Source organism: Dermochelys coriacea, chromosome 14 (genome assembly GCF_009764565.3).
Source record: "Dermochelys coriacea isolate rDerCor1 chromosome 14, rDerCor1.pri.v4, whole genome shotgun sequence".
In the NCBI taxonomy this organism is placed as follows: domain Eukaryota; kingdom Metazoa; phylum Chordata; order Testudines; family Dermochelyidae; genus Dermochelys; species Dermochelys coriacea.
In genome coordinates this window covers 17,267,828-17,293,432 of record NC_050081.1, presented here as the reverse complement: position 1 = coordinate 17,293,432, position 25,605 = coordinate 17,267,828, and the positions used below count along the sequence as shown (strand labels likewise).

General features: G+C 42.8%; 2 protein-coding genes across 3 annotated transcripts; one reads left to right on the top strand and one right to left on the bottom strand.

Annotated features, from left to right (window-relative positions):
- Positions 1 to 1,074: 1,074 nt before the first annotated feature.
- On the bottom strand, positions 1,075 to 6,829 carry METTL23 (methyltransferase like 23). Of its 2 annotated transcripts, XM_038370585.2 has the most exons (5): positions 6,562 to 6,829; positions 4,713 to 4,817; positions 3,655 to 3,892; positions 2,210 to 2,294; positions 1,075 to 1,624 (listed from the first exon to the last, which is right to left on the bottom strand). In XM_038370585.2, the coding sequence occupies exons 1-5, from the start codon at positions 6,670 to 6,672 to the stop codon at positions 1,456 to 1,458; spliced, it is 708 nt and encodes a 235-aa protein (XP_038226513.2). In that variant the 5' UTR covers positions 6,673 to 6,829; the 3' UTR covers positions 1,075 to 1,455. The 2 variants fall into 2 exon arrangements, with proteins under 2 accessions (XP_038226513.2, XP_043353251.1); XM_043497316.1 differs by lacking the exon at positions 6,562 to 6,829 and having other exon boundaries at positions 4,730 to 4,801.
- A 2,611-nt stretch (positions 6,830 to 9,440) lies between these two features.
- JMJD6 (jumonji domain containing 6, arginine demethylase and lysine hydroxylase) lies at positions 9,441 to 24,025 on the top strand. Its single transcript, XM_038371846.2, has 7 exons — positions 9,441 to 9,846; positions 11,952 to 12,340; positions 14,245 to 14,531; positions 15,976 to 16,111; positions 17,464 to 17,602; positions 19,600 to 19,727; positions 21,527 to 24,025. Exons 1-7 carry the CDS (start codon positions 9,718 to 9,720, stop codon positions 21,561 to 21,563), a joined length of 1,245 nt encoding a protein of 414 aa, XP_038227774.1. The 5' UTR covers positions 9,441 to 9,717; the 3' UTR covers positions 21,564 to 24,025.
- Positions 24,026 to 25,605: the final 1,580 nt, after the last annotated feature.

The following is a 25,605-nucleotide window of genomic DNA, read 5'->3' as shown; positions in this document are numbered from 1 at the left end:
TCTAATGTCTTGAGTCAGCATTTATTTTTAGCCTGTAACAATCTCAGCAATTATATTGTGAATGTTTAAGGTCTCTTCAGTAACTTATTCCTGTCTACGGCTTTTAAATTGTATCAATAGGGAATGGCTGTTTCAACACTAATTTTAGTATATCATCTTAGTAACAAGATTTTTCTTTTTGAATACAAACCTTAAATATTGATTGCTTAGGCAAGGTGCCAAGCGGCAGACCAAGTCCTGTTTGTTAAAAGAACAAGCAATGAACAGCAGTACTTGTTGGATTTGCCTTTGTGCCAGCTTAAAAGTGAAGGTAGATAATATTGTGAGAAGTAATAGTATTTTTGAGTTAGACACCACTGGAGTTGTAACTGCAACCTGCAAACACGACATTAAAAAAAACACCTGTTTATCAAAATACTGGTTCAATGTACTTTAGAGGTCTTGATTACCTAATCATAGAATATCAGGGTTGGAAGGGACCTCAGGAGATCATCTAGTCCAACCCCCTGCTCAAAGCAGGACCAATCCCCAATCTTCAGACGTAAGAAGGATATGAATATCAGAGGGCTTATCTATACTTTAAAGTGAATGCAATCTTGAAAGTGCTTAAACAGAAACAAGGCACACTTGTTCCAGTATAAACATCAACAGTGGAGTTAACTTTGTGTAGATGTGCACTAAAAATTGGTGTCTGTCTAATACTAAGATGTCTAAAGTAAATTGTGAACCTTTAAACTAGAACTTTGTTCCAGGAAAATCTTAACTGTTCACGTAATTACATCTTGTTAAATACAGAAAGGACAATGGCATAAAATGAACATTGTTCAGATCCTTAAACTTAAATTGTTGATTAGCTATGTTTAGATCTTAAACTGAAAAAGTTTAAGAAAGTTTAAGAAATAGTAACTTCAGGCTGAACATGTAATAGTCAAGTCCCTAACTTGAACTTTGAAGAAAACCACAACTTGGCCATTTATAAATTCAGCATGGTAAGCTAGAGTATATAGATGTGAATGTTTTGCTAGAACTTCATAAGTTTTTTTTTTTTCTCCTATTGTGATGCAATTAAAGTAGATCCTCTTAATTTTATTCTCTAGGTATGAACACAACTTTTTAGAAAGTCACAACCAAACATTTTCAATGTGTCATTCATAAAGTGTAAGATAAGATGAAATAATTGTTAAAATTACTGTTGTAATCAGTATACCTGCTTTCCCAAGAATTACACTAAAGCCATTAGGGGTATGATAAATGACTTAATGGCATGGATCTGTGGAGGAAATGGATTCTGGCTTGTGGTAAGCAAATATTTTCCCTGCTTCTTGATCAAGTGGCATTAATTTCCCCAAACTTATTGATTCATTAACAGATAGAAATGCTGTTTCTCCAAAACTTGCTTGAAGTGGAGTGCAGTCAGTTTTGAGGTACTTTCTTGAATCAGCAACTGGAATATACTTAAGTATCACTTGCTCCTGCTAGTGAGATAATCATCATTTCAATGGTATGTCTTCCTGGGAGAAGCGAGCTAGCCAACTGTTCCTTGTCAGCATTAAAAGACGGTAACGGAACATGAACATTCTTCAGCTTCCATTTGTACAGCAAAGCTTCAATAGACCAGTTAGAACTGAAGGGAAGAAATGGCAGATGTACTGTTGTGATAGAACAAGCACTGAACTATGATTGTACTTTTATCATTCACCTACAGTGCATGAACAAGCACACTAACTACAGAAGTGACAAACTTAATACAAAAAGCTTAACTGCACATCTACCCATGTGTTTCTCTCACTCAGTTAAATGGCTTAAGGCCTTTTTTGGTCAAAACTCTGCCCTTTCCTACATAATCACTGTTACATTGCACCCACTTTTGTTTTGCCAGTAATACCAATTTTGCCATCCATGAATTGATAATGCCTCTAATATCACTTCTGTTGTGATGCCTAGAGGAGGTCAATGTTCAGTATGGAGGCAAGAGAGTTAAGGCAGTTTATATAACTGCAAACAACTAATGTAACAGGCTCTATACCTCAGTGTTGCTTTGTAAACTTGGGAAAGTTGTCTGAACACAATCTAACAGGAGAAGCCCTGAACCTGACTGGAGTATCTAATACTACCGTAATTTTTAAAGGAGTGTCAAGTTTGGATTACTAATCTTGTTAACTTTAGACTCTTAAAACAAAATGCAAACAAGTCAATTTCTCTTGATTACCTTCGGACCTGATACGTAGTCCAGAACTGAGCATCTGGGTTCCTTTTCATCAAGAAGTACACTGTAGTTATAATATCTTCAAAATCTGCATATAGATTTTAAACAACTTGATCTTCTGGTTACGTGCATGCTGAAATTTGTTGGCAGATTAATTGCACTAATGATTAGAGTACCTTCAGGAAGCTACAATTGTCTAAGGAGAGCTATATTTGGAGCATAGTTCTAGAGTAAGCCTTAGAACAACTGTTTGTTAGTTTAAAGTTAATAGCTAACTGAATTTTTTCATCCCCTTAATATTTTGATTTTGACCATGGAGTTTTGTTCCCCTAAAACTATTAGTCGGTTAAGCACCCAGAAGTGACTTCAAGCATGCATTAATTTGCAGTTGATTAGGGAGTGTTTTCTTGGTGCCGTCACCATTTTTTGCTTCCTCAGAAATCCAATGTTACCAACTTAGTAACTTTGTCACTAGAGTGACTTTTTGGTTTCCCTAGCCAGAAAATAAGTCAGTGACAAATCTAGCACCTTTCACTCTGAATGACAGTGACATGCAGAGAAAGTCACCACTATCTATAGTCACAATCATTCACAAGTAGCTCAACAGTGTTGTCAAAATCCCTTTCAGACTCTTCCTACTACATTCTGTTGCACACCAAGTCAGTGTCATGTCTCAGTTGAGCATGTCCTTAGAAGAAATCCTATTCCAGGGCTTCTTGGAAGGTGGGATGGGATGAGACAGGGCTTTGTGCCTCCAGGAATGAAGCCCTTACTACAGGATCACAGGGGGAGCTGTCTTGCTTTTAGTTGCCCTTTACTCCTTCCCCTGGCTTGGGGTTAATTGCCCAGCTGTTTCCAGAAATGGGGGAAAAGGCGTTTGGCTAGTGGATTAGTCTTTAAATCTATTTTCTTGGCTCCCTGTAGCACTACGGTCAGGTGAATGCCCTCTTCCCTCTGGTTCTGGCTGCTCACCTCCTGGATACCAACAGGACTAACCTGTGGCTCAAATCCAGGCTGTCAAGAAAGGGAGGCTCAGCTGAAATTAACTAAACCTAGCCAGCCTGGTTTGCAGTGTACAGAGTGCCTTTCCCAAAGAGCAGAGGGCACACTCCTGCTGCTGACAGTATACTGTTGGCAGTTGGTCCAGGCATGCAGAGTGTAATAAGAGCATGGAATGGATTTTATTAACACTATTGAGCCACTTGTGAAGTATTGTGACTATACTCACCTGTATATATGTGTATATATAAATTGTCTCTGGAAATTTTGTTTAGTGACATTTGAGTACTTAAAACAGCTACATCTAGCAACTTCAGGGTTTGGCTGGTGACTTCCTGCTATGTGGAGTTAGTGACACTGCCATGACTAAATTAAATACTATACTTCACTTTCTATAGCTTATTGTTATACATTTAAGACCTTTTATTTGCTTATGAATAGTCACTAACCTTCGGGTTCAAAAAATACATCAGAGGCTAAAATAATGTCTACTTCAGGCAGAGAGAGCAGATTGGGAGATATTTGGCCCCATGTGAGTCCTAGAATGCGTACTCCTAGAAGGTTATTTATCCGACAGCTTCGCTCACAGTTCTTCAAGCACTGAGGCAGCTCTTCAGTATCTGACAGTATAACTTCAGCCCCACATTTAGCAGCTACTATACCAGGTAGGCTCACGCCTGCTCCAATCTAAACAAAATAAAAGACTTTAATCTCATTCATAAATTATATTTAATGCAAAGAATAACTGAAGGATGGGGGAGAATGTTCTGTATCTTGTCTCAAGCTGTTTAATTATGCCATTCTTTTAGTTGAACTCATGGGAACTTTAAAACTACATGTTCATCTCTGAACTGCCCTCCTCAGAAGAATAAGACATTTGTATTTGATCTGTAGCAGCAGTGGTACACCACAGACACAAATTTAAGAATGTCATGTTATCTTAACTCTTTCTGTTCTTGTAAATATAGTGAAATGGATGGAATCCTACCTGCTGAAACATGTTATTCACAAAGCTAAATCCTGAAGTTCATAGATGAGTAAAGCTTATATTTAACAGGAAGCCCTTTCAATAGCTCATAACTGCTGCTTCCATAAATCAGCCTGCAAAAATCTCTGCTTTAATTATGGTTTTACTGTATCACTCCTTTGAGTATTTTGGAATTTTTCTAATGTTTGACCAAAGGAACTTGCAAACTGCGTCATGAATCTCCAACCACAAAAAAAGTTACCACAGTAATTTTTTTTTAACATAAATTGGATCAGAGATTAGACCATTTTAAGACACATGGGCAGAACAGAAAATAAGAAAAACCAAAAGGCAAATCACCAAGAAGGATCATTTAGAATTATAATACTGAAGCAGAAATAGGAAAAAAGCATCCTGCAGCTGCCCTAAATAAAAAAGGAAATCTAAACTAAAACAGAGTTAAGAGACAGTAACCCTGACCCTACTAATTTTTTTAAAGGTAAGTTTGTATGATCACAAATATTTCAAGACTACTTTTACCTCCAAAATTCTCTTGCCAGGTAGCATTCTTCTGTGAAACCATAGGTACTGAGCAAGAACCACAGCACAGGGCCAAACATACATGCCATATTGGGAGTCCAGGACCTGAAACAGTAAGACCTTTCTATGATCTTTGGCAGCACCACAAAACACTTTGAAAGAGGCAGAAAATTATTACATAAGTTCATTTTTACTCTAGTCCTGCTTTGGTCAGTCATTTTGAGCCTCATCCTGAGCTATCCCTACTTCAATTGACCTGTTGTTTTCTGCTCATATGTAATTGTAAACAAATTGCACATCTCTACAACTAAGTAAACTATTTTGCATATGGCTAGAGCTTTCCCATTTGATTAGCTAAGACTCTTGCCTCACACTCCTTCTGGTTAACTTTTCTAGATCAGTACAGATTTAAGTATGCAGTCTTGTGCTTTATCGGTACAAATTTGAAATACATCAAGCAATGACACTTCTGTCATCTTGCTTTGGGATATTATTCCACAATCTAATGGTCAGGTTCTGGAATCTTCACTCAGTTAAGTAGTCCTATTACATAGATAGGCACACATTAGTAAGGAATTCAGGATCAAAGGGAATCTGTTACATTTTTTTTTTCTGTGGTGAAAGATCTCTCCTGTAGTCTTTATTCAGGCAAAACTCCTCTTAAAGTCAATTTGTGCCTAGATTTGGTGATTTAGCCCATTTTAGACCCAATTATGAATATATCATTTCTTCACAATTTAAAGAAAATGAAGGCCCTCTGTGTCTACACAGTCAAAAGAAATGAGTTTACAAATGATTGGGACTGAATAATGGTTTTAGCCTAATTATTACATGGCCCTGAGGAGTCTATACAGGTGAGAACAAATAGGTTATATAGTGCATTTCAGCAACAGCTAAATTTGACTGAGTTGTAGAGATAGAGCCTAAGGCACTTATTGTCAAAAAGGCAGCTCACTTGCAGGGCTTCTAAAAAAGCGAGCACTAAATAGGTTTTTTCTTTTCTTAATGCATTCTCACAAATAACATTTTTTTAAAAAGTATTTTCAATCAATTCAAATTTTGCAGTAGTTAGAAACCTCAGATGTGAGCTCTTTGTTCAAATTTAATGAATGTAGAAATTCAAAAATAAAACCACTATTTGATCATTACATTCCATAGATTTGTTACTTCATCTTTAAGCATCCAGCACAGTAGAATAGTAAATGCTGTGCTAGAACTACACCTGCACTTGTGAGCTGAACAATTTGTAAAATTTACTTTCAACTTTCCTAGAATGTCCCATCCCCATCCCCCACTTTATTTTTTTCTAGTAATGCCCAGAGGCCCCAATCTAGGCTGAACCCTCCTTACGTTAAGGGCGTACAGTGATTTCTACGATACAGGAGCATATTGCGAGTCTGAATTTATTGGACTGGATAAGCACAAAGGATACAAAGAAATCCAGGGAAAGAATACAAACTCTATGCTTTACCGGTTTCAGAGTAGCAGCCGTGTTAGTCTGTATTCGCAAAAAGAAAAGGAGGACTTGTGGCACCTTAGAGACTAACAAATTTATTAGAGCATAAGCTTTCATGAGCTACAGCTCACTTCATCGGATGCATCTGATGAAGTGAGCTGTAGCTCACGAAAGCTTATGCTCTAATAAATTTGTTAGTCTCTAAGGTGCCACAAGTCCTCCTTTTCTTTCTATGCTTTACGTTGTGCTTAAAAAAAAAAAAAAAACCTGCCCCTCTTTTCCATTCCCACATGGTTCAGCGTTCCTCCTGGCCTCCGTGCCCCCTGATCAGGGGAGGAAGGAAATCAGGCTTCATAACGAACTGAAGGGCTACAGGTGTAAATGTATCAGCACCTCAGGAATCAGCACCACCAACTCTGGCCTCGACTCTTCTCTTTCTTGCTTGTCCTGCTCGTCCGCAAACCTGTACTCCTTGATATTGAACCGCGGGCCCTCCTCGCTCATTGGAACCACTTCTCCTGCCAGGCGGCTGCTGCTACAATAATGCACGCACGTCTTTCTTCCCCAGGGCTGACTTCACCCATCATCTGACTGACACCATAACAGACCAATCACAGGCAGGAACGTTTAAGGCAACGTCTTGTCAAGATCCAACCACCATTAGCTGGCTGGGGGGGGGGGGGTCTGAGACCCGGGAAGATAAAATGGCACAAAGGTCCAGCCCCTTCCTTCCCTTAATCCCTTCCCACAGTCTCCTAGCTCCTCCCCAGCAGCAGCGCACATGCTCTGAGTCGGCTGCTGCAGCATGACTCTGAAGTTAGAGTGACCAACAGCAAGTATGACAAATGGGGATTTTTGGGGGGGGGGGGGGGTATAGTTGCCTATATAAGACAAAGCCCCTAATATTGGGATGATCCCGATAACAACTGGAGGTCTGATCACCCTATGTGTTGCAGGAGAATAAAGCAAGGTACATTTCTGGGCTATTATCCAGGCCCACACCACCCCCTCCTTTCCTTAGGAAAACAGCAAAGATTTAAATTGCAATGGGCATTTGAAGACCAAATTCTATACTCCCACTCCAGACTAAACCTTCTGAGTTTTGATCCTGCTCCCTTTAAAGTCAATAGAAGATTTACAGGCATATGGAATGCAGGATTTGACCCATAGATTATTGCATAATTGTGGTCCTGATTTTTTTTCTAGGCACCATAGAGAGGTAGAATGAGCTTAGTGTATGATGATCAAAAAGAAAAGGAGTACTTGTGGCACCTTAGAGACTAACAAATTTATTTGAGCATAAGCTTTCGTGAGCTACAGCTCACTTCATCGGATGCATTTGGTGGAAAATACAGTGGGGAGATTTATATACACACACAGAGAACATGAAACAATGCGTTTTATCATACACACTGTAAGAGTGATCACTTAAGATGAGCCATCACCAGCAGCAGGGTGGGGAAGGAGGAAAACCTTTCACGGTGACAAGAAAGGTAGGCCATTTCCAGTGGTTAACAAGAACATCCAATGAAGTGAGCTGTAGCTCACGAAAGCTTATGCTCTAATAAATTTGTTAGTCTCTAAGGTGCCACAAGTACTCCTTTTCTTTTTGCGAATACAGACTAACACAGCTGCTACTCTGAAAAAAGAACATCTGAGGAACAGTGGGGTGTGGGGTAGGGTGGGGAGGAGAAATAACATGGGGAAATAGTTTTACTTTGTGTAATGACCCATCCATTCCCAGTCTCTATTCAAGCCTAAGTTAATTGTATCCAGTTTGCAAATTAATTCCAATTCAGCAGTCTCTCGTTGGAATTTGTTTTTGAAGTTTTTTTGTTGAAGCATAGCCACCCTCAGGTCTGTAATCGAGTGACCGGAGAGACTGAAGTGTTCTCTGACTGGTTTTTGAATGTTTTAATTCTTGATGTCTGATTTGTGTCCATTTATTCTTTTACGTAGACTGTCCAGTTTGACCAATGTACATGGCAGAGGGGCATTGCTGGCACATGATGGCATGTATCACATTGGTAGATGCGCAGGTGAAGGATGATGATCTCTTCCCTAGCCAAATACCTGCCCTGAAGAGTTTATTGTGGGAAGTTGCAATAATTAAGGAGTTTGATCCTGTGACAATCATGTGAGAAGTGTTACTCAAATCAGTAAATCTGCAGGATCAAGCCTTAAATTAGGTTTAAGAAATAGTCGCTCAATCTGAAGGTCATGGCCACCCTCCCTTTCTTCATGAGTAGGTGAGAGAGAGAACTTGGAAATTTCTTCTCCTGTAACTTGGGACCACAAAATAGGAAAGATTGAAGACTGCTGATCCTAGTGGAATCATATGGAAGACAGAAAGCCTTTTCTTGCTGACATTAAAACTTATGCTGATTTCAATGGGAGTTTTGCCAGTGCAGTGTTTTAACACTGTACAATTTTGCCCTAAATTTCCATCTAGTAGGACTTAAAACTATCTCTTGAAATTTATGTTAAAGGGAACTCTGTCTGGAATTCCCTCCTGCAACCCATGATCTCAGGATCTACCCTGGTTTCCATCATTCCATCTTTTTAGAAATCTCAATTTCCAAAAACCCAGTGACAGGTGTCAGAGTAGCAGCCGTGTTAGTCTGTATTCGCAAAAAGAAAAGGAGTACTTGTGGCACCTTAGAGACTAACAAATTTATTGGAGCATAAGCTTTCGTGAGCTACAGCTCACTTCATCGGAATGTTTCTGACTGTGTTGTGTCATTGAACCAATGAAAACAATACAATAGAGACAAACTCAGACGAACAGTTGTTACAAAAGGTAAAAGCTAATCAGTCGCTGGGCTGATTCCGCTGGCTACAGACCCCCATTTTAACCCTTCAAAGCCCCAACCCATGACAAGCTGAGTCACCTGAGCTCCCCTAGGAGTCAGAGGGACGGGACTGAGAGTGCTGCTCTGTACATTTAAGTGTCTGAAAAGTCAGTGGGCTGGGAGTGAGTGGAAGTGGAGGAGCATGGAGAGAAGAAGGGAAGGACAGCAGGGAGAGCACAGAGAAAGTGGAGCGAGGGGGAGCCTGGAGAAGGGAAGCACAAGAAAGGAGGATGGGTGAAGGAAGCAGCTACCCTGCTCAGCCCTAGCTGCCTCCCTTCTTGTCCCCTCCTACCTCTGACGTTTCCTTCCCAAGATGGCGGCAAAGACCCCACCTCTCTGGGTCCAGCACGGCCAATCATTGCTGGGGCTGGGCAGGGGCGCGTGGCGGAAGACAAGGCAGTGACCAATAGGATCGCGCCGCGGCGCTTGTAGGCGGGGCCCCGCTCTGGCTGAGGTCGAGGTAGCGGCAGGGGTGAAATTTCTCGAAGCCTCCAGGCCGCAGGGTTGGCCGAGTCCCGGGCGGCCCTGGGCCCTGGCCAGGAACGGAGCCGGCGACGGGGCCGGGATTCCCTAGCGGTGCCGGCGGCAGCAGTAGCGGGTCCTGGGGCCTGGAGCGGAGGAGGCGGCTGTCGGGGCCCGTCCGGGAGCGGAGGAGGCGGCGGGCCCCGGCCCCGGCCCCGGCCCCGGCTCGCCGAGCATGAACCACAAGAGCAAGAAGCGGATCCGGGAGGCGAAGCGCAGCGCCCGGCCCGAGCTGAAGGACTCGCTGGACTGGACCCGGCACAACTACTGCGAGACCTTCCCGCTGAGCCCGGCGGCCTGTACGGTACGGACCGAGCGGGGGGGGGGAGCCCGGGGGTCGGCTCCTGCCAGACCCGAGCCTGGGGAGGTGCATCTGGGGGGCCGACCGGGAGGGGGGCGCCTAGTTCCAGACCTGCGCTCCAAGGGGGGGCTTTACGGTGCAGCCTGGCCCGGGGGTGTCGGTTCCTTGGCAATGGGATCTCCAGACTGAACTCGGATCTTGGGGTAAAGAGCCTAGGGTCTCTGGTAAAGGAACGGTGGGGCCCCCTTCCCCCCCCCCACCCCCCGCCCGAGATGCCCCAGGAAGAAGCACCTAGCAAGGGGGTTGGTGTGTGTCCAGAGCAACCATCCAAGGTGTGTGGGGGAACTCGCAAAGGGGAAGATGGGAGACTTCCCCCCCCCCCAACTGCTCCACATATGAAGAGGAGTGGGGGAGGGAACTGTGGTTCCCTAGAGCAAGGGTTCTCAAACTGGGACTTGGGACCCCTCCGGGGGTTGCCAGGTTATTACATGGAGGGTCATGAGCTGTCAGCCTCCACCCCAAATCCCACTTTGCCTCCAGCATTTATAATAGTGTTAAATACGTTAAAAAGTATTTTTAATTTATATGGTGTGGGGGGCCGCACTCAGAGGCTTGCTATGTGAAAGGGGTCAGCAGTAAAAAAAGTTTGAGAGCCACTGCCCTGGAGGCAGGAGGTTGTCCTGGGAGAGCCGCGCAGTGCTGTGTCGGACCGGTGGTCTAGTACTGTGAAGCCAGCAAATTATTCACAGCCAGAGGTACAGTTGGTACTTTGCAGGCAGCTAAGAAATTGCCAGTGCCTGGCCCAAAGAGCTTTAGTCTAAATTGGGCATCGTTCAAGCTGTGGGAGAGCAGTGGACTGGCCAGATCATGGCAGAGGGTTGGCATGCATCACGTTGCCTTCTTACAAGAAGTAGCTTCCTCCTTACTTGAGAGAGGGAGAGAGCTCCTCCTGTTGCTCTTCAGTGAGTGTGACTCCTAGAATTCAGGTCTGGTGGAGCTCTCCCCTTCCCAGAAGCTCGTCAAGCACGTTTTTGATGCTGGAATATGAGTGGGGGGAGGGGGCAGAAACTAGATAATGGGCAATATGTGGGCTTAAAGGAAAGGAAAAATGCTTGGAAATGGAAAAAAGTTATTGTCATTTGGTTAACTGTCCTAGTGCTGCATGATTGTTGCTCCTACAATATTTAACTAGGTGACTTTAAAGGAGAGTCTGGGAGATGCATAGAAACGTCTGAGGAAGACAGGATGGGGGAATCGGAGGATGAATAATAAAAAAACAAAATAATAAAAACAGGATTGTTGACAAGGGACTTGGGAAAACCTCTGTTTTCTATAGTGGTGTGTATTTTTACTTAACACAGGCTTGTCTAATTCAAATGTAGCTTCTAAATCCCTTCCCCGTGGTATCAGGGAGAAAAAAATAGAATTCTCAAATCACAAATAGCAGAGTAAAATGCTGTGCAAGGGGAACTGTTTGCCAGGCTTCAGGCTGTGGATTTCCTTACCTCTAGTGCATCTTGTGTCACCTCTCCAGTGAAGAGAATTAAGCAAAATTTAAATATGCTCATATATCTCATAATGTTAGTGATGTGTGTAGGAGCAGGGACAGAGGCTTATTCTAGTTGCGGGCTGACAGTGCAGTATTGTGCAGGGGAAGTCTAAAATTGCATGCACTCTGTGTAATGTCTCCATATCCTCTAGATTTGAATGCAAGTGTATCCTCTAGATTTGCCCATGTAAGTGTAGGCCAGGCCTAAGCTGCATGTGGTAAATTTACAAGTTAGGTTGACATAGTTACAGCATTCAGGGGTGTGAAGAATTCACATCTCAGAGTGCTGTAGCTATGCCAACTTAACCTCTGTGAAAACGCAACTAGGTCAATGGAAGAATGCTTCCGTCAACCTAGCCTCTGCTGCTTGGGGTGTTGGACTACCTACAGCAATGGAAAAAATTTGTTCTATCACTGTAGGAAGTGTTTACACTATGGTACTACAGCTATAGTGTAGAGCTAATTTTAGGCACTGACCTTTAGAAACTTGGCTTGTGGTGATGAAGACAGTTTGGGTACATTGCAGTTCTTTTTTTCCAACTGTTCTCTGATTTTACAGGATAATGTGGAAAGGGCAGATGCACTCCACTTATCGGTGGAAGAATTTGTTGAGCGGTATGAAAAGCCTTATAAGCCTGTAGTCCTGTTGAATGCTCAGATGGGCTGGTCTGCCCAAGAGAAGTGGACTCTAGAACGCCTGAAACGCAAATACAGGAACCAGAAGTTCAAGTGTGGTGAGGACAATGATGGGTACTCTGTGAAGATGAAGATGAAATATTACATAGAGTATATGGAGAACACACGTGATGATAGCCCCCTTTACATCTTCGACAGCAGCTATGGAGAGCACCCTAAGCGTAGGAAACTCCTGGAAGACTACAAAGTGCCCACGTTCTTCACTGATGATCTATTCCAATATGCAGGAGAGAAGCGCAGACCACCTTATAGGTACAGTATCCATGGGGTGGCGATGAGATAGGGATTCCAATTTCTTCTGTCAGTTGCTCATGAGCAAACTAAATTTACTTTGATTATAAATATCTCAAGATTATCGTGCAAATACAGAACAGAGAGGAGAAAACTCAGAATAAGGACTCCTGAGTTCTGTTAACAGCTCTTGGTATAGACTTGCTTTGTGACTTTAGACAAGGTGCTCTGTGCCTCAGTTTCCTCATCTGTAAAATGAAAATAATGCCTACCCCAGAGCCATGTTGTGTGGCTGTAAAGTGCCTTTGAATTTTCAAATTATGTTACTGGGGTCAAATTTACTATTAAGTCTTCAATGAGACTTTGGTTATGCTTAAGCCCAGCCCTGCTAAAGCAAGCAGTATTTTAGGTCATGCCTAGATTAGGGCTAAAACTCTACAGCAATAGTGCTGTTGTAGCTCTTCAGTGTAGGCAGTATCTGTCTGCAGAGGTAATCCACCCTCCTCTGAGAGGCAGTAGGTAGGTTGATGGAAGAATTCTTCCATCAACCTAATGCTGTCTACACCAGGGGTTCGGTCAGCATAACTGTGTCTCAGGGTTGTGGATGTAAGTTTCCAATGTAGACCAGTCCTAGGAAAGTGTCAGATTTAGGTTAGACTTAGCTAGTTCATATTGGCTCCATATTTCATATAAGCTCTGCCTCTGAAAAGTCAGTAGGCTTCTACACTAGAGTTTTTATCTTAACTGCCTATCAATTAACTGCAATTGTCTCAAAGCAGCGAAGGTCTTTCTGAAAGCTGATTTAGATGCTCCACACACATTTGGACTGGCCTGCGGTACAAAGTTAACATCGATCCAACTATGTGGTTCAGGGATGAGAACAATTCTTGTGTTGGAGGTATTTGCCTTTTCTAGCACTGTCACCTGGTGAGCTGTAGCTCACGAAAGCTTATGCTCAAATAAATTTGTTAGTCTCTAAGGTGCCACAAGTACTCCTTTTCTTTTTGCTAGTCATAATTGATGTTCTCAAAGCATCTTATTGAAATAGTACTCACAATTCCCTTGTTTGAGTGCTGAATTCATAATCTCTCTTCTGCCCACACAGGAAGTAGCAACCTGCATTTATATCCTTCTCTTGTGGACATCTAGTAATGATTAACCCCACTTAAGATATCAGTATCTAGTATGATAACATTCTTACCTACGTTTTCATATCCTGTCCCAGACCAGTTGAGATCACTAAAGATGGGTGTAACTTTAAGCCTTTGAAGCAGTAGTTCTCTGCATGGAGAAAAATGACTTGCATATCTTCCCAATGAGGCTATTGGGGAATTAACTATAACTAGATAAGTGATGCGGTGGTGAATAGAAAGTCAAAAGTGAACAGTGTGTGGGTGATGGGAGCTGTCTTAACTGCATCTTCTTATCCCTCACCCGAAGATGGTTTTTGTTTATTCCTCATTGGAACAAGAATTGTAGAACAGTACATCTATAGATGCTACTCACAACTAGGAAAAAGCTTAGAAAAACACAACTACTATCTTATACACCAGGCGGTTTAAGCCCTTAAAATAGATATAATCATCATCTACTGAGAAACAGTTTCTGGTTTCTAAACTATATTTATTGTAATATAAACAAACCCTTGCTCCAAGAAACTAAGAAAACAATTGCCATTATTTATATAGGTCCTAGGCAAAAATGTTGTGCACCTTTTGCTGCAGTATTAAACTAACAATCCCTATAGTCAATGCTTTGCTGCAAACTCTGCTTCGGATGCACAAAGAAATATATAGAGAGCCGTGTTAATTTCAAGCTGTGGTAGAAATGGAAGGGAAACATTCTTGCTTAATGGAAAGGAAAGTTCATAGAAGAAAGTAATCATCTCTTGTAATGCACCTGGATGTTTTTTTCCCCATGTGCAGATGGTTTGTAATGGGCCCACCTCGATCAGGAACAGGAATTCATATTGACCCTCTGGGAACCAGTGCTTGGAATGCCTTAGTCCACGGACATAAGCGCTGGTGCCTCTTCCCTACCAGCACTCCCAGAGAGTTGATCAAAGTGACGCGGGAAGAAGGAGGGAACCAGCAGGATGAGGCGATCACTTGGTTCAGTATCATATATCCTAGGACGCAGCTCCCCACCTGGCCTCCTGAATTCAAACCCCTGGAAATTGTGCAAAAACCAGGCGAGACCGTCTTTGTACCAGGTAAGTGTGGCTGTCTCCAATGGAAATCTATAGTAGTATGGGAGAACACATATTTAGATGTATCCTTGTTGAAAAAGTATACACACTTGTCCTCCATTTTCCAAAACTGTATATTGTTTCAAACCATTTTTGTGTTGCTCTTTGAATATCCATGCATGTTTCCCTGTTACAGGGGACTGATGGCATAACAAGCAAGACATGAGACACACACAACATGCAGTGTGCTTGGGAAAGTGATCCTGAACTAAACTATACAGTGAGGAAGTAATCAAAGCATGAAAGAATAGAGGCCTTTGAAGACCAATAACTTTCTCTCATTCTCTGTTTGTTTTCTTGGGGTTACTGACAGTGGAACAAATGACAGGATTTGTGAGGTGTGAGGAAAGAGTTGTGGAAAGAAGCAGACAGACCCCCTCCACCTTATTTTTTCCACAACTTTAATTTCAAATGAAAGGTTATGCCGTAGCTTCTAAAAGTGTCTCTATTAAAAGGGCATAGCATTTCTATGAATACTGCACTGAGTCAAAGGATTATAGCTTTCCAATATTTCAGAGTAGCAGCCGTGTTAGTCTGTATTCGCAAAAAGAAAAGGAGTACTTGTGGCACCTTAGAGACTAACAAATTTATTAGAGCATAAGCTTTCGTGAGCTAAGTGAGCTGTAGCTCACGAAAGCTTATGCTCTAATAAATTTGTTAGTCTCTAAGGTGCCACAAGCTTTCCAATAGGGGCTTATGTACGGGGGGAAATTCTGGAATAAGAGATCTAGGAAAAAAGCCTGCAGGCAGTCTTCTGTATTTGGTCATCATATGGGGAAGATGTCGGAGTGTGAGTGCAGGGACCCCTAATATGAAGGTGTGACAATCAGGGTTTAAAAACTCAAAAGAAGAACCGAAGGTTTAAATCCTTAAAATGAGCAGTTGAACCAACTGATCGTATACTGTATTATTGTATTATAAAAGTGTATCAGTAAGGCCTTTTATGGAGGCTTGTAGTGTTCTGAACTTGATTGTCATGAGATGTGTACAACTGTGGTTATGACTTCATAATATACACACATAAATTCATAACCACAGAAAGGTCTTAATATACTTACAACCCCACCTCTTAATATGGGATCCATTAGCTATTGCTGATTCTATCTGCAGAGGAAGGATATTTCAGTGGTTAGGGCCCTTGCCTGGGACTTGGGAGAATCAAATTTAGTTCCCTGCTTTGCCACAGACGACATGTGTGACTTTAGGTAAGCCACTTAGTCTCATGGTGCATCAGTTTTCCAAATCACAGCACTGGGGTGTTGAGGGAAAATGTATTAGACTGCAAGGTGCTCAGATACTGTGGCGATAGGGTCCATATTAAGTATCTTAGATAGATGTATCTACAGTACTTTAGGTAAACAATATAAAAAAGTGTATTTAAAAGTTGCTCTTACATTGCATTTTGTAGGTGGCTGGTGGCACGTAGTTCTCAATCTCGATACAACCATTGCCATCACACAGAACTTTGCCAGCTGTACCAACTTCCCTGTGGTATGGCACAAGACAGTAAGAGGGAGGCCAAAATTATCAAGGAAGTGGTACAGGTAACGGTGCAGTAAATTCTGTTCATATTTCTAATTTCCAGGTAGTTGAAGGGATAGTCCAAACACTTCCTTTCAAAGCAAGACATGCAGCTGGAATAACACTAACAGTACATACTCATTTGTGACTTTCTTGGGGGAAAAACACATTGTGTCATTTTAAAGACATGTTTTCTAAACTATGGCCTGCTTTTTACAGCAACTTTTCTTGGCTCCCTCCCCTGTGAGTTGGTAGCTTAGTCTTGCTGTTTGGAGAAGGATCTGATCTAGATTGCACCTCTCATGGAGCTGACTTGATGCGTTCAAGTGATACGCATGAAACTCAGATGATGCAATCTGAAAATTCTTAGCCAAGCATGATAAAATGTAGAGGCAGTAGGTTAATAAACTCATGCTCTAAGTCAGGGATTCCCAAAGTGTGGTTCATGTTCCACGGGTGCTGCGTGAGTTTGATGTTCCATCAGTTACTTCACAATTTTTTAAGAAGGTGGTACGTGATCCAATATACTGGGAGTTGCTGCTCTAAGCATTTAAGGGGAATGTAATACTGGTGAAAGGATTTATGTTAGTGGGCGTGGAGGTGGGAGTTCCGTTGTTTGCCTTGGAGATGGAAGTCCGCTATCCCCTGGAAGGGATGCATCTTTTCCCCTGATCTGAAGAGATAACTACTATGGTGAGAGTATGTTCTTCTCCCTTTCCATTCACTCTCTGGCTCTGCAGAGACCACCACCAATGAGGCTAATTGTGATGTGGTTCTTGTGACATGGACGTTGCTCTAGTGGGAGGAGCTGAGATTCTGCTAACTAGCCATCAGGTAGCAACAACTTTTAGATCACTATTGAGGTGACTCATGTTTATCCATTTAATCGAAGTGAAAGGCTTAATATGACTTACTGATCTCTAGAGCTGTCTAGTGGCCAGATCTAGTATCTTATGGAAACCTTTAAATTCAAGGTATTTTTCTCACCCAGTAACCCCTGAATATAAGCACAGTTTACTTCTAACTACTTTAATAATCATTTTTAAAAAGCAACTCTGTTATCACTGCTAATTCCATTCTCCCTTCAGGGGGACCTTATTGATATCAAAACCTTGTTAATGTCCTCTACTCTGATATTCTGTTAGAATATTAAATTGAGGTAAAATAACTATGGAAACTATATAAAAAGCCATCAAAGCTAGAGTGCAGGAAGTTGCACAATGTTAGGTGATGCACCTTAGTAGCAAATTATTATCTGTTGCTCTTTTACTAATGTGGCAATGGACAGATTTTGTGGAGTATGCTAGTGTAACTTAAGACATTCTTTTGTTTCTCATTATGTGTTCTAAATACTAATCGTGATGACTGTGTTTAGGATCCTAAAACAAGAGCATCCGGAGCTGGCAGTGTTAGCTGATTCAGTTGATCTACAAGAATCAACAGGTATTGCTTCTGATAGTTCCAGTGATTCCTCCAGTTCCTCCAGCTCCAGCTCCTCAGACTCTGATTCAGAGGTAAGGATTTGCCACTGCAGATGACCCTTATCCCATGACTACGCTACCCTTTTCAACCAGTTGTCACAGAGTGTGGGGGAGTCCGGGCCCTGCACTCCTCTTCCTGAGATTCACTGTGACTCTCAGCCAGCCAGTAAAGCGGAAGGTTTATTGGACAATAGGAACACAGTCTAAAACAGAGCTTGTGGGTACAACCAGGACCCCTCAGTCAAGTCCTTCTGGGGGGGCAGGGAGCTTAGACCCCAACCCTGGGGTTCTCTGCGCTCCACCACCCAGCACCAAACTGAAACCAAACCCAACCCCCCCCTCTCTCCTGCAGACTCTCTCCTGCAACCTTTGTCCAGTTTCCCTGGCAGAGGTGTTACCTCCCCGTCCTGGCTCAGGTTACAGGCTCTCAGGTCTCCCATCCCCAGTGAAACTCCCCTGCCACATTCCCAGGTCAACACTCCTCCCGCCATGCTGCGTCACACCAGTTGTCGAAGGAGTCATGTCTGTTTCTTTTCTAAAAATACATACAATCTCCCTGACTCACAACTCTCAAGTGGGTTTGAAGATAACAGCTGAATAAATGTTAGACTCCAAAGTTAAATCCAAAATTGCAGAGGAAGCTAATAGTGTGCAAGTATAAAGCAAAGAACTGGACCAGTGGGGATCTTGGTGAGAGCTTTAGTCTTCTGTGAGGGGTGGTCCACTCCTCTTGCCAAAACAAACTTGGCTATGAGATGTTCCTGATTCTCTGGGGACCACAGCTCTCTTTATGCTTTTATGCTTAATGTACTTTGTGCTGCTGCTTTCACCATCTTCCAGTGGCTCCCCTGGCTTCCCATTTGTTTTGGCATCCAGCTCCTTGCAGATCTTCTTCCCTTGCTTTTAAGTTGCATGGATGTACTCCCAACTTCTTTGAGACCATGTCACTCCCATGAGTAGGCACTCGTGTAGGCCCTGCCGTCTCTTTCCCGCCAGACAGTGTCACGTTCTGACACCTGGAAACATTCTTCTCATTTTCTCTCCCATCCTTCAAACTTTCTTCTTTTGCCACTCAGTAGCTATATCTATTAACTGACTCTTATTAAATGTCATAACTAATTCTCTCAGGTGTTCAGAGGAAACTGAATGAGAGATTCTTGTCCAAAAATTCTTAGTGGGAGGGAGGTTTATTAGTGGTATTATTTATTTATTAGGTATTCTTAGTGGGAGGGAGTTCCCACCAACCTTTACAGCCTTTGAGAAAATTTGACGAGTTTAGTACTTGCACAGCACCTTTCACCTGAAGCTCTTTATTCACTTTACAAATATGTATCTAGCCTTAAATAGACAAGTAAAACTATCCTTATTTTATAAATGGGGAACAAGGCCACAGAGTTAGGGCCAAGATTTTTTTCAAACGTGACTAGTGATTTTGATTGCCCAACTTGAGACACCTTAAGTTACTTGACTTCTCAGAAAGAGCTGAGCACTCAGTCTGAAAATCAGGGGCTTCTGGGTGCCTGATTGGAATACCTGAAAATCTTAGCCTGAGTGTGGTGCAGTGCAAGGAACAGATCTGGAAGTCCTAGTTCTTAGTCCCTTACTCTAAACGGGTTTCAGAGTAGCAACTTGCATAATGACAGGTTTCAGAGTAGCAGCCGTGTTAGTCTGTATTCGCGAAAAGAAAAGGAGTACTTGTGGCACCTTGGAGACTAACAAATTTATTTGAGCATAAGCTTTCGTGAGCTACAGCTCACTTCATCCGATGAAGTGAGCTGTAGCTCACGAAAGCTTATGCTCTAATAAATTTGTTAGTCTCTAAGGTGCCACAAGTACTCCTTTTCTTTTTACTCTAAACATGCTCTCTTCTACAGAAATTGTGATGTTTCAGGGAAGAATATGCACGATAACTTCTCTGGTGATTGTACTAGCACAGGTGTGGTTCACTGTCAGATCTTCTGAGTAATAACTGAAGGTTTGTATTTCCCTATATTGATTTGCTTTTTCATTTTGTCTTTCTCTGTATTTAGTGTGATTCTGGCTCTGAGACCGAAGGGATGATGCATCGGCGGAAAAAGAGGAGGACTTGCAGCATGATGGGTAATGGTGACACTACCTCTCAAGATGACTGTGTGAGCAAAGAGCGCAGCTCCTCCAGGTGACCAGATGTGACAGCTCTTTCTTTTTCCAAACAAAAGACATTTTAATGCAGAGATGGTAGGGTTAGGTTAGACTGTTCTATCATGCATGGGATGGGGGGTGGGTGGGTGGAGGATGAGGGGACTGTCTAGATTGTGAAACAGCTTGCCACTGGTGATATCCTTTCCCTCCTTCCCCAATTTTAATTACTTTGGCCTGCTCCAAACAGGAACCTAAGATCTTCTCTTTAAAAAAGAAAGTGCCAAGGAGAAATTTTACATTATTTAATAAACAGTTTTTTATAACTTTTTCTAATCATTTTTTAATATAGAAGGAATGCTCCAATTGCTGGGGGTGGCCTTGGGAGTAGTGGGACATTTTGTGGGGAAAGTGGAATATCGGATTCTGTGCCCACTGAGGAGCATAATTGTGTGGTAAATTGGTAAAGGGAGGAATAACCAGCGGAGAACAAGTCTTGATCACCTGATTGTCCAAACTGAAAAGCTTCAAGCAACTATATACTTAGTTTTTCCTACTCCACTGTTGCCTGGACTACTTCAGTTCTGCCTACTATTCTATTTTTGTAAGGATTAACAGATTATAAACTTCATTCTAAGTCCTTGTTGCTTTAACACTTTAAAAAAAAAAAAAGTGGGGGGAGAAGCTGTGCCCCAGACTGAGATCTTAGCTGATTTGTGGAGGGAGACATTTTAAATAAATGACAATAGAATTCACTTGGTGTGAATTTATTGGGACATGGTCCTTTCTCCCATCCATGGGCTCTAACGTAAGGAGGATCGGAAAGTGTTAGGCACTTGGGAGATATTTACTACTAAGAAGCTATGGCAAAATGCTGGATTTAGAAACCTTCCTGCTTCTGAGCAGTTGTCTCTAATTCCATTGGGTAAAAGGTACAAGCTAACCACACTAAAGTGCTGCTTGTACCAACCCCATCGCATTCATTTATGCATCCTCTGATTCATCACAGACCTTGGGTTGCTCTGAATCTGTCTTTTGGTTGTAACCTCTGTGATGAATTAACAGAAAGATGCACATAGTACTGACCCAGCTGGAGGAGCCTCGCTTCCCAGACACAAGCATAATGTGCCCATGTAGGCCCCTGTCTGCTTTTTTGGTATATATGGCTATCTAACATTAAGGGATACAGCACTCAACTTCTCCAGTCTTTGAATAGAGTTAAAACACCAAACTATCCTTAAATGTTTGGAGTTAACTGAATTAGTATCTTATTTCCCAGCTGAGGTTCTAATCCCCTCTTATGATACTGTCCATTTCAGTTCTAGAAGCCAGTTCTGACTTCAGGCTGAGAATGAGCAGCAGAAGCTAATGAACACAGATCCTGGTTTTCTGATCTCTTAAAAATGCAAGCTATATTGCAGAGCTCCATCCTTTCTTCATTTTTTTCAGCCTCCTGCAGTGAAAACATTCATTTTAATATTTGGTAGATATTACAAAAGACTAATAAGTTAGCACCTTGTCCAAGAGCCCCTCTCTGTTTCCCAGATTTCTCTTCCAGGTCTTTCTGTGTTGAAGCTCATGATTTGCTTGTTACCTCTGCCAACTTCTTAGATGACATTGTAGTGTTGGCTGGGGTTTCTGCTGCAGTTGTGTTGAGGAATACCGTCAATATAAGCAGAAATGTTTCTAAGCCTTGTCAAGCACATCAGCAGCTTTATTGTTTTTAAAAAAAAAAAAAAAAAAAAGTAGTCCTTTGCTTTGGCAGCATCCTGCTGTCTTGCATTGTGACACTGGAGGAAAGGTTATCGTCATGACAGGCAGTTGTACTTTTTTTGACAGGATTAGGGAATCTTGCGGAAGCCGCACTCACCTGTGAGAGATAACAAGAACCGTCTAGAGGCAGCTGCCACTCGAAGCTAAGTTAGCAGCCAGCTTTGTTCTACCCCTCTCAGCTCCTATCTACTCTTATGATCCTTCTCAAGTCTTCACCACTGCTACTTTGATCCAAACTCCTATCTTCCATCACGTGCTGACTAAAGATGACTCCTTGCTAATTATTGGGGAGAATTCCCAAGTCTAAATGACTGTGCAATGCTTAGTGCCCTTCTATACCCCCAAAAAAGTGCACTCTATGATCGGAAAATAACCCAGCTCTGGGCAAGGACATGCCATGTGTCTTACAGTTCATGAAGTTGGCAAGGAAAACAGTCTACCTGTTTTTAAAGAATTGTTTTAAAACCAGCAGCTACATCCACTGTCTTACATTTACATGTACTGCACATGTTGAAACTAGGAGAGGATCTCAGCACCTTTGCTCTACACAAACATCCAGTGTATATTGTATCAGAGTGCTGGAAGGGAGACTAACTCTGTTATGTACTCTGAACACTGAGGTGACTTCAAATGACTAGAAATGGCTACCTGTGAGAAGCATCTTTTGTGGTCATATTAATCTATGTACACTCTGACTAAACCCAAATAGTCTAAGATGTGACACCTTAACCAGCAATGATCATATGTACTTCTGCTTGGTACCTGCCATATTAAGTATAAAAAAGATGAACTGGCACTTGGGGGTAGTATTGGGGCTTGAGGGAACAAGCTTCTTGTATAGCAGAAGCCACTGAAAGTCACCATCTATCAGCAGTTACCCATGAACCTTAGGTGTAGGGGGAAAACTACATAACTGAATTACAGACTTTATTCAGCCCCAGCAAGCAGCTGTCTCTTTGAGATCATGTGTTTAGGAGCTGAGCAGGACTTGCTCTGGAATCTGTAAAAGAGTACAGAAGGGGTGAGTATTTTGTCTTAAACATTTTAAAATAACACGTGATGCTTGGGTTCACACAGCTGCAGTGGTATTGTGCCAAGATAAACTCTCATCCCTAAGCAATCTACTAGGATGGCTGATATTAATTTACCAGGGCCTGTGCGTTAAAGCTTTCCTATAGCCTGCTCCCAGCCACCTTAGAGGCTGTGCTTGTGGGGGAGCGGGGAATAACCATCTTTCGCTGATACAAAGAACACCACACCCAAGAGCCAGCTACTTGGGCTGTTTCTCTTTGCACCCTCATTTCAGTTTTGCTGTTTGGCAGAGGTAACTGAAAACAGAGGGGCAGTGCACTCTCTCTCATATAAGCTGCAATGCCTAGGCATTAGTGCAGAGGTCTTTAGTCATGGGGCACGCCCTCGGGGGGGGGTGCGGAGTAACGTTTGGGGAGGTGAGGCGGGGGCCCAGACCAACCCTCACAGGGGGTGTGGAGGAAGTGCTGCCCAGCTCTGCTCCTGGTCCAAGCCTGGGGATCTCCTGGCTGCCAGCCCCGTGCCCAGGGATACACTCCCAGACACGGCTGCTGGCCCCACATCCAGGGTCCTGGCTGCCCACCCAGCCACGGCTGAAGGGAGCATGAGGTAAAAAATTTTGGAATCACTGCACTAGTGGCTGAATTAAAATGCAGATTGGCACCCTTAACTGTGAATTTTCTGTATACAGTGTATTAAGTAGACCCCCTGAATGTTGGTTTTTAACTTGTCCTTTACTATTTGTGTTCCCTATCCCATCTCAGGGTATGACTCAATCTGTTGTAAAAGTGAGCCCTACTTATTTTGGTTCGTCAGCAGTACAGACCTTTGTTTCCAAGTCTCCTTTGTGCCAGTCACTTTTATGTTGCAGAGAAGTGGGAGGGAGTGTGGAGGTGTGAGGCAGGTGGCTCATCAGTGCATCCCTAAGCAGGGAATCCAAGGGGTGCATTTGTGGCAATGGAAAACTTCAAAACTGCTGCAGCCTTTGCTGCAGGGGGACCCTTCCTTAAGACTGCTTAGATCTAAAGACGGTTTTGTGTCAAAATATCCAGATTCCCTGGCTGAGGATGCCTGTAATCTGCCTAGCTCAGGGGGCACATTGACAGCTTGCCCAGAGTCTACATGCTGCACGTTATCTTCATAAAATGGAGCAGGCTGCAGCTGCTATCACTTAGAACAAGATAGGGGGCTGCAGTGGCTACAGGATTAGAGTATCCCCCTCCTAATGGCAAGGGTTAACCTGGATTATAAAGCTCCCGGGGCTGTGGTTTGGGCCATTGCCTGGCTCTGAGGTGGCTAGCCATTACCTCCATCAGCATGGTTACAGCTGTGCCTCACCTTATTATTTTACTGTTTGAAAGAAGTCTGGGCCTTAGCACTTGAAATCTGTCATGGGGAAACCAACCTGCCTCCCACTGCCAAGAAAGGTGCTCCTTTTCTAGCAATAGCAGTCTGATGCTCCAGAGGGCAGAGCACTTCTCCATGCCTATGAACAGATCAGTGGTGTGACAATAAAGCTGTCAATTAAAATGGAAACAGTCTCCTTGTATTGAATGGTTTATAAGGTAACATTTGAAACTAGCAATAGGAAAGGTAATGTCAGCTACTGTAAGCTGACTTTCACAAAGCCATCCCTTGACTCACCTGAGAAGCAATGGCTCTGTTCAGGCAGCCTGGTACAAGGGCTGGGATTCTGAACTAGAGCTACTCGAATGTTCGTCGGAACAGGTTGACTTTGCATAGAGGTATACTGCATTTCGTGAAAACTTTGTTGGGAAGGTTCCTCAAGTATAGGATGGAATCTTTACTCAAAACCAGAGAGACAGACCCAGAATAGCCAAGGCACTCACCTGAGATGCAGGAGACCTAAATTTAAATCCCTGCTATGCCTGATAATAGGGACTTAAACCTGGGTCTCCTGCATCTCAGGTAAATGCCCTAATCACATGCCTATAGCACCAGGCACTAATCTGCTGAATATTTTATGATTTATACGAAGTGGAGTAGCTCCAGCAGCAGAGAGTGAGTGAAAGGGACTGACTAGCCTGCTGGAATGTGAACCTCAGCATTTTTTGTTTTAGAATTCTTGTTTTCAGCCAACCTTTCTCAGGACTGCTGGGTTGTAGTCTTAGGTCCACCACTTTCATGCTGTGTGACCTTGGCCAAATAGCTTAACCTCTCTGTGTGTTTGGTGTCCTAGCTATAAAATGGCAATAATGCATACCTTGCAGGGATGTTGTGAGGCTACTTTGAATTAATGGTTATAAAACACTTTGATTCTTCTGCAAAAGATGTTACAAATGACTGAATATGGTTAAGCCCCTATTAAGCAGGCTAGACACTTCTTTCTAAACTGGCACTAGGTCCTCCCACTAACAAGTGCTACAGTCACAAAGGTTCAATGCTTCTGGGCACCTGCTCAGCGATAACTTCAAAAGTACCCAATTCAAAACCAATTCATCCTACATGAACTGTGCCAAATGTAGAGGTATGTTTCATTGAGCTCTGAGATGAAAATGTATTGGTGCCTAAACTTGCTGAATTAAGATCCCAGGTTTGCTACTGCATGTCAGCTTTGCTGTCCTCTCTTCTTTTCTGAGATAGGGCACTGCTTTTCTACCTGTTTAGGAGCTGATGTGAATCAGTTGTATCCCAAATTCACATCTTCCCTTGTTACAGGTTAAAGGGACTGACTGGTGAAATCTTGTCAGAAATATAGCTACAGTTCATAGGATGCATGTTTCTTTGAAGATACCTACTCCATATTCATAAGGCAGGGGGAGCCTGTGGCTTCATAGAAGCTAGTAGTGGCTTCCCTTCCTCCTTTCTCTATCTGTGGTCAGATTAATGCCAACTTCTTCTCCCAACTGCTTACTAGAGAGATGTCCACCTCTGGTAAGATTAATCTAGAGGCCCTTTTCCTTCCTGAATCCCCAGCCATCCTATGGGGACAGATGGGTGGCACTGTGAAACCTCTGTGCAGGCTGGACTCCCAGAGACAGTGCTGTGTGTTCCTCTTGGGAGGGGGGCAATGGAGCCTGCTGATTCATTCCACAGTTACAAGCCCTATCATTGCCACTAACTTCTCTTATCCGTCCTCTGCCGGGCAGAGCTGC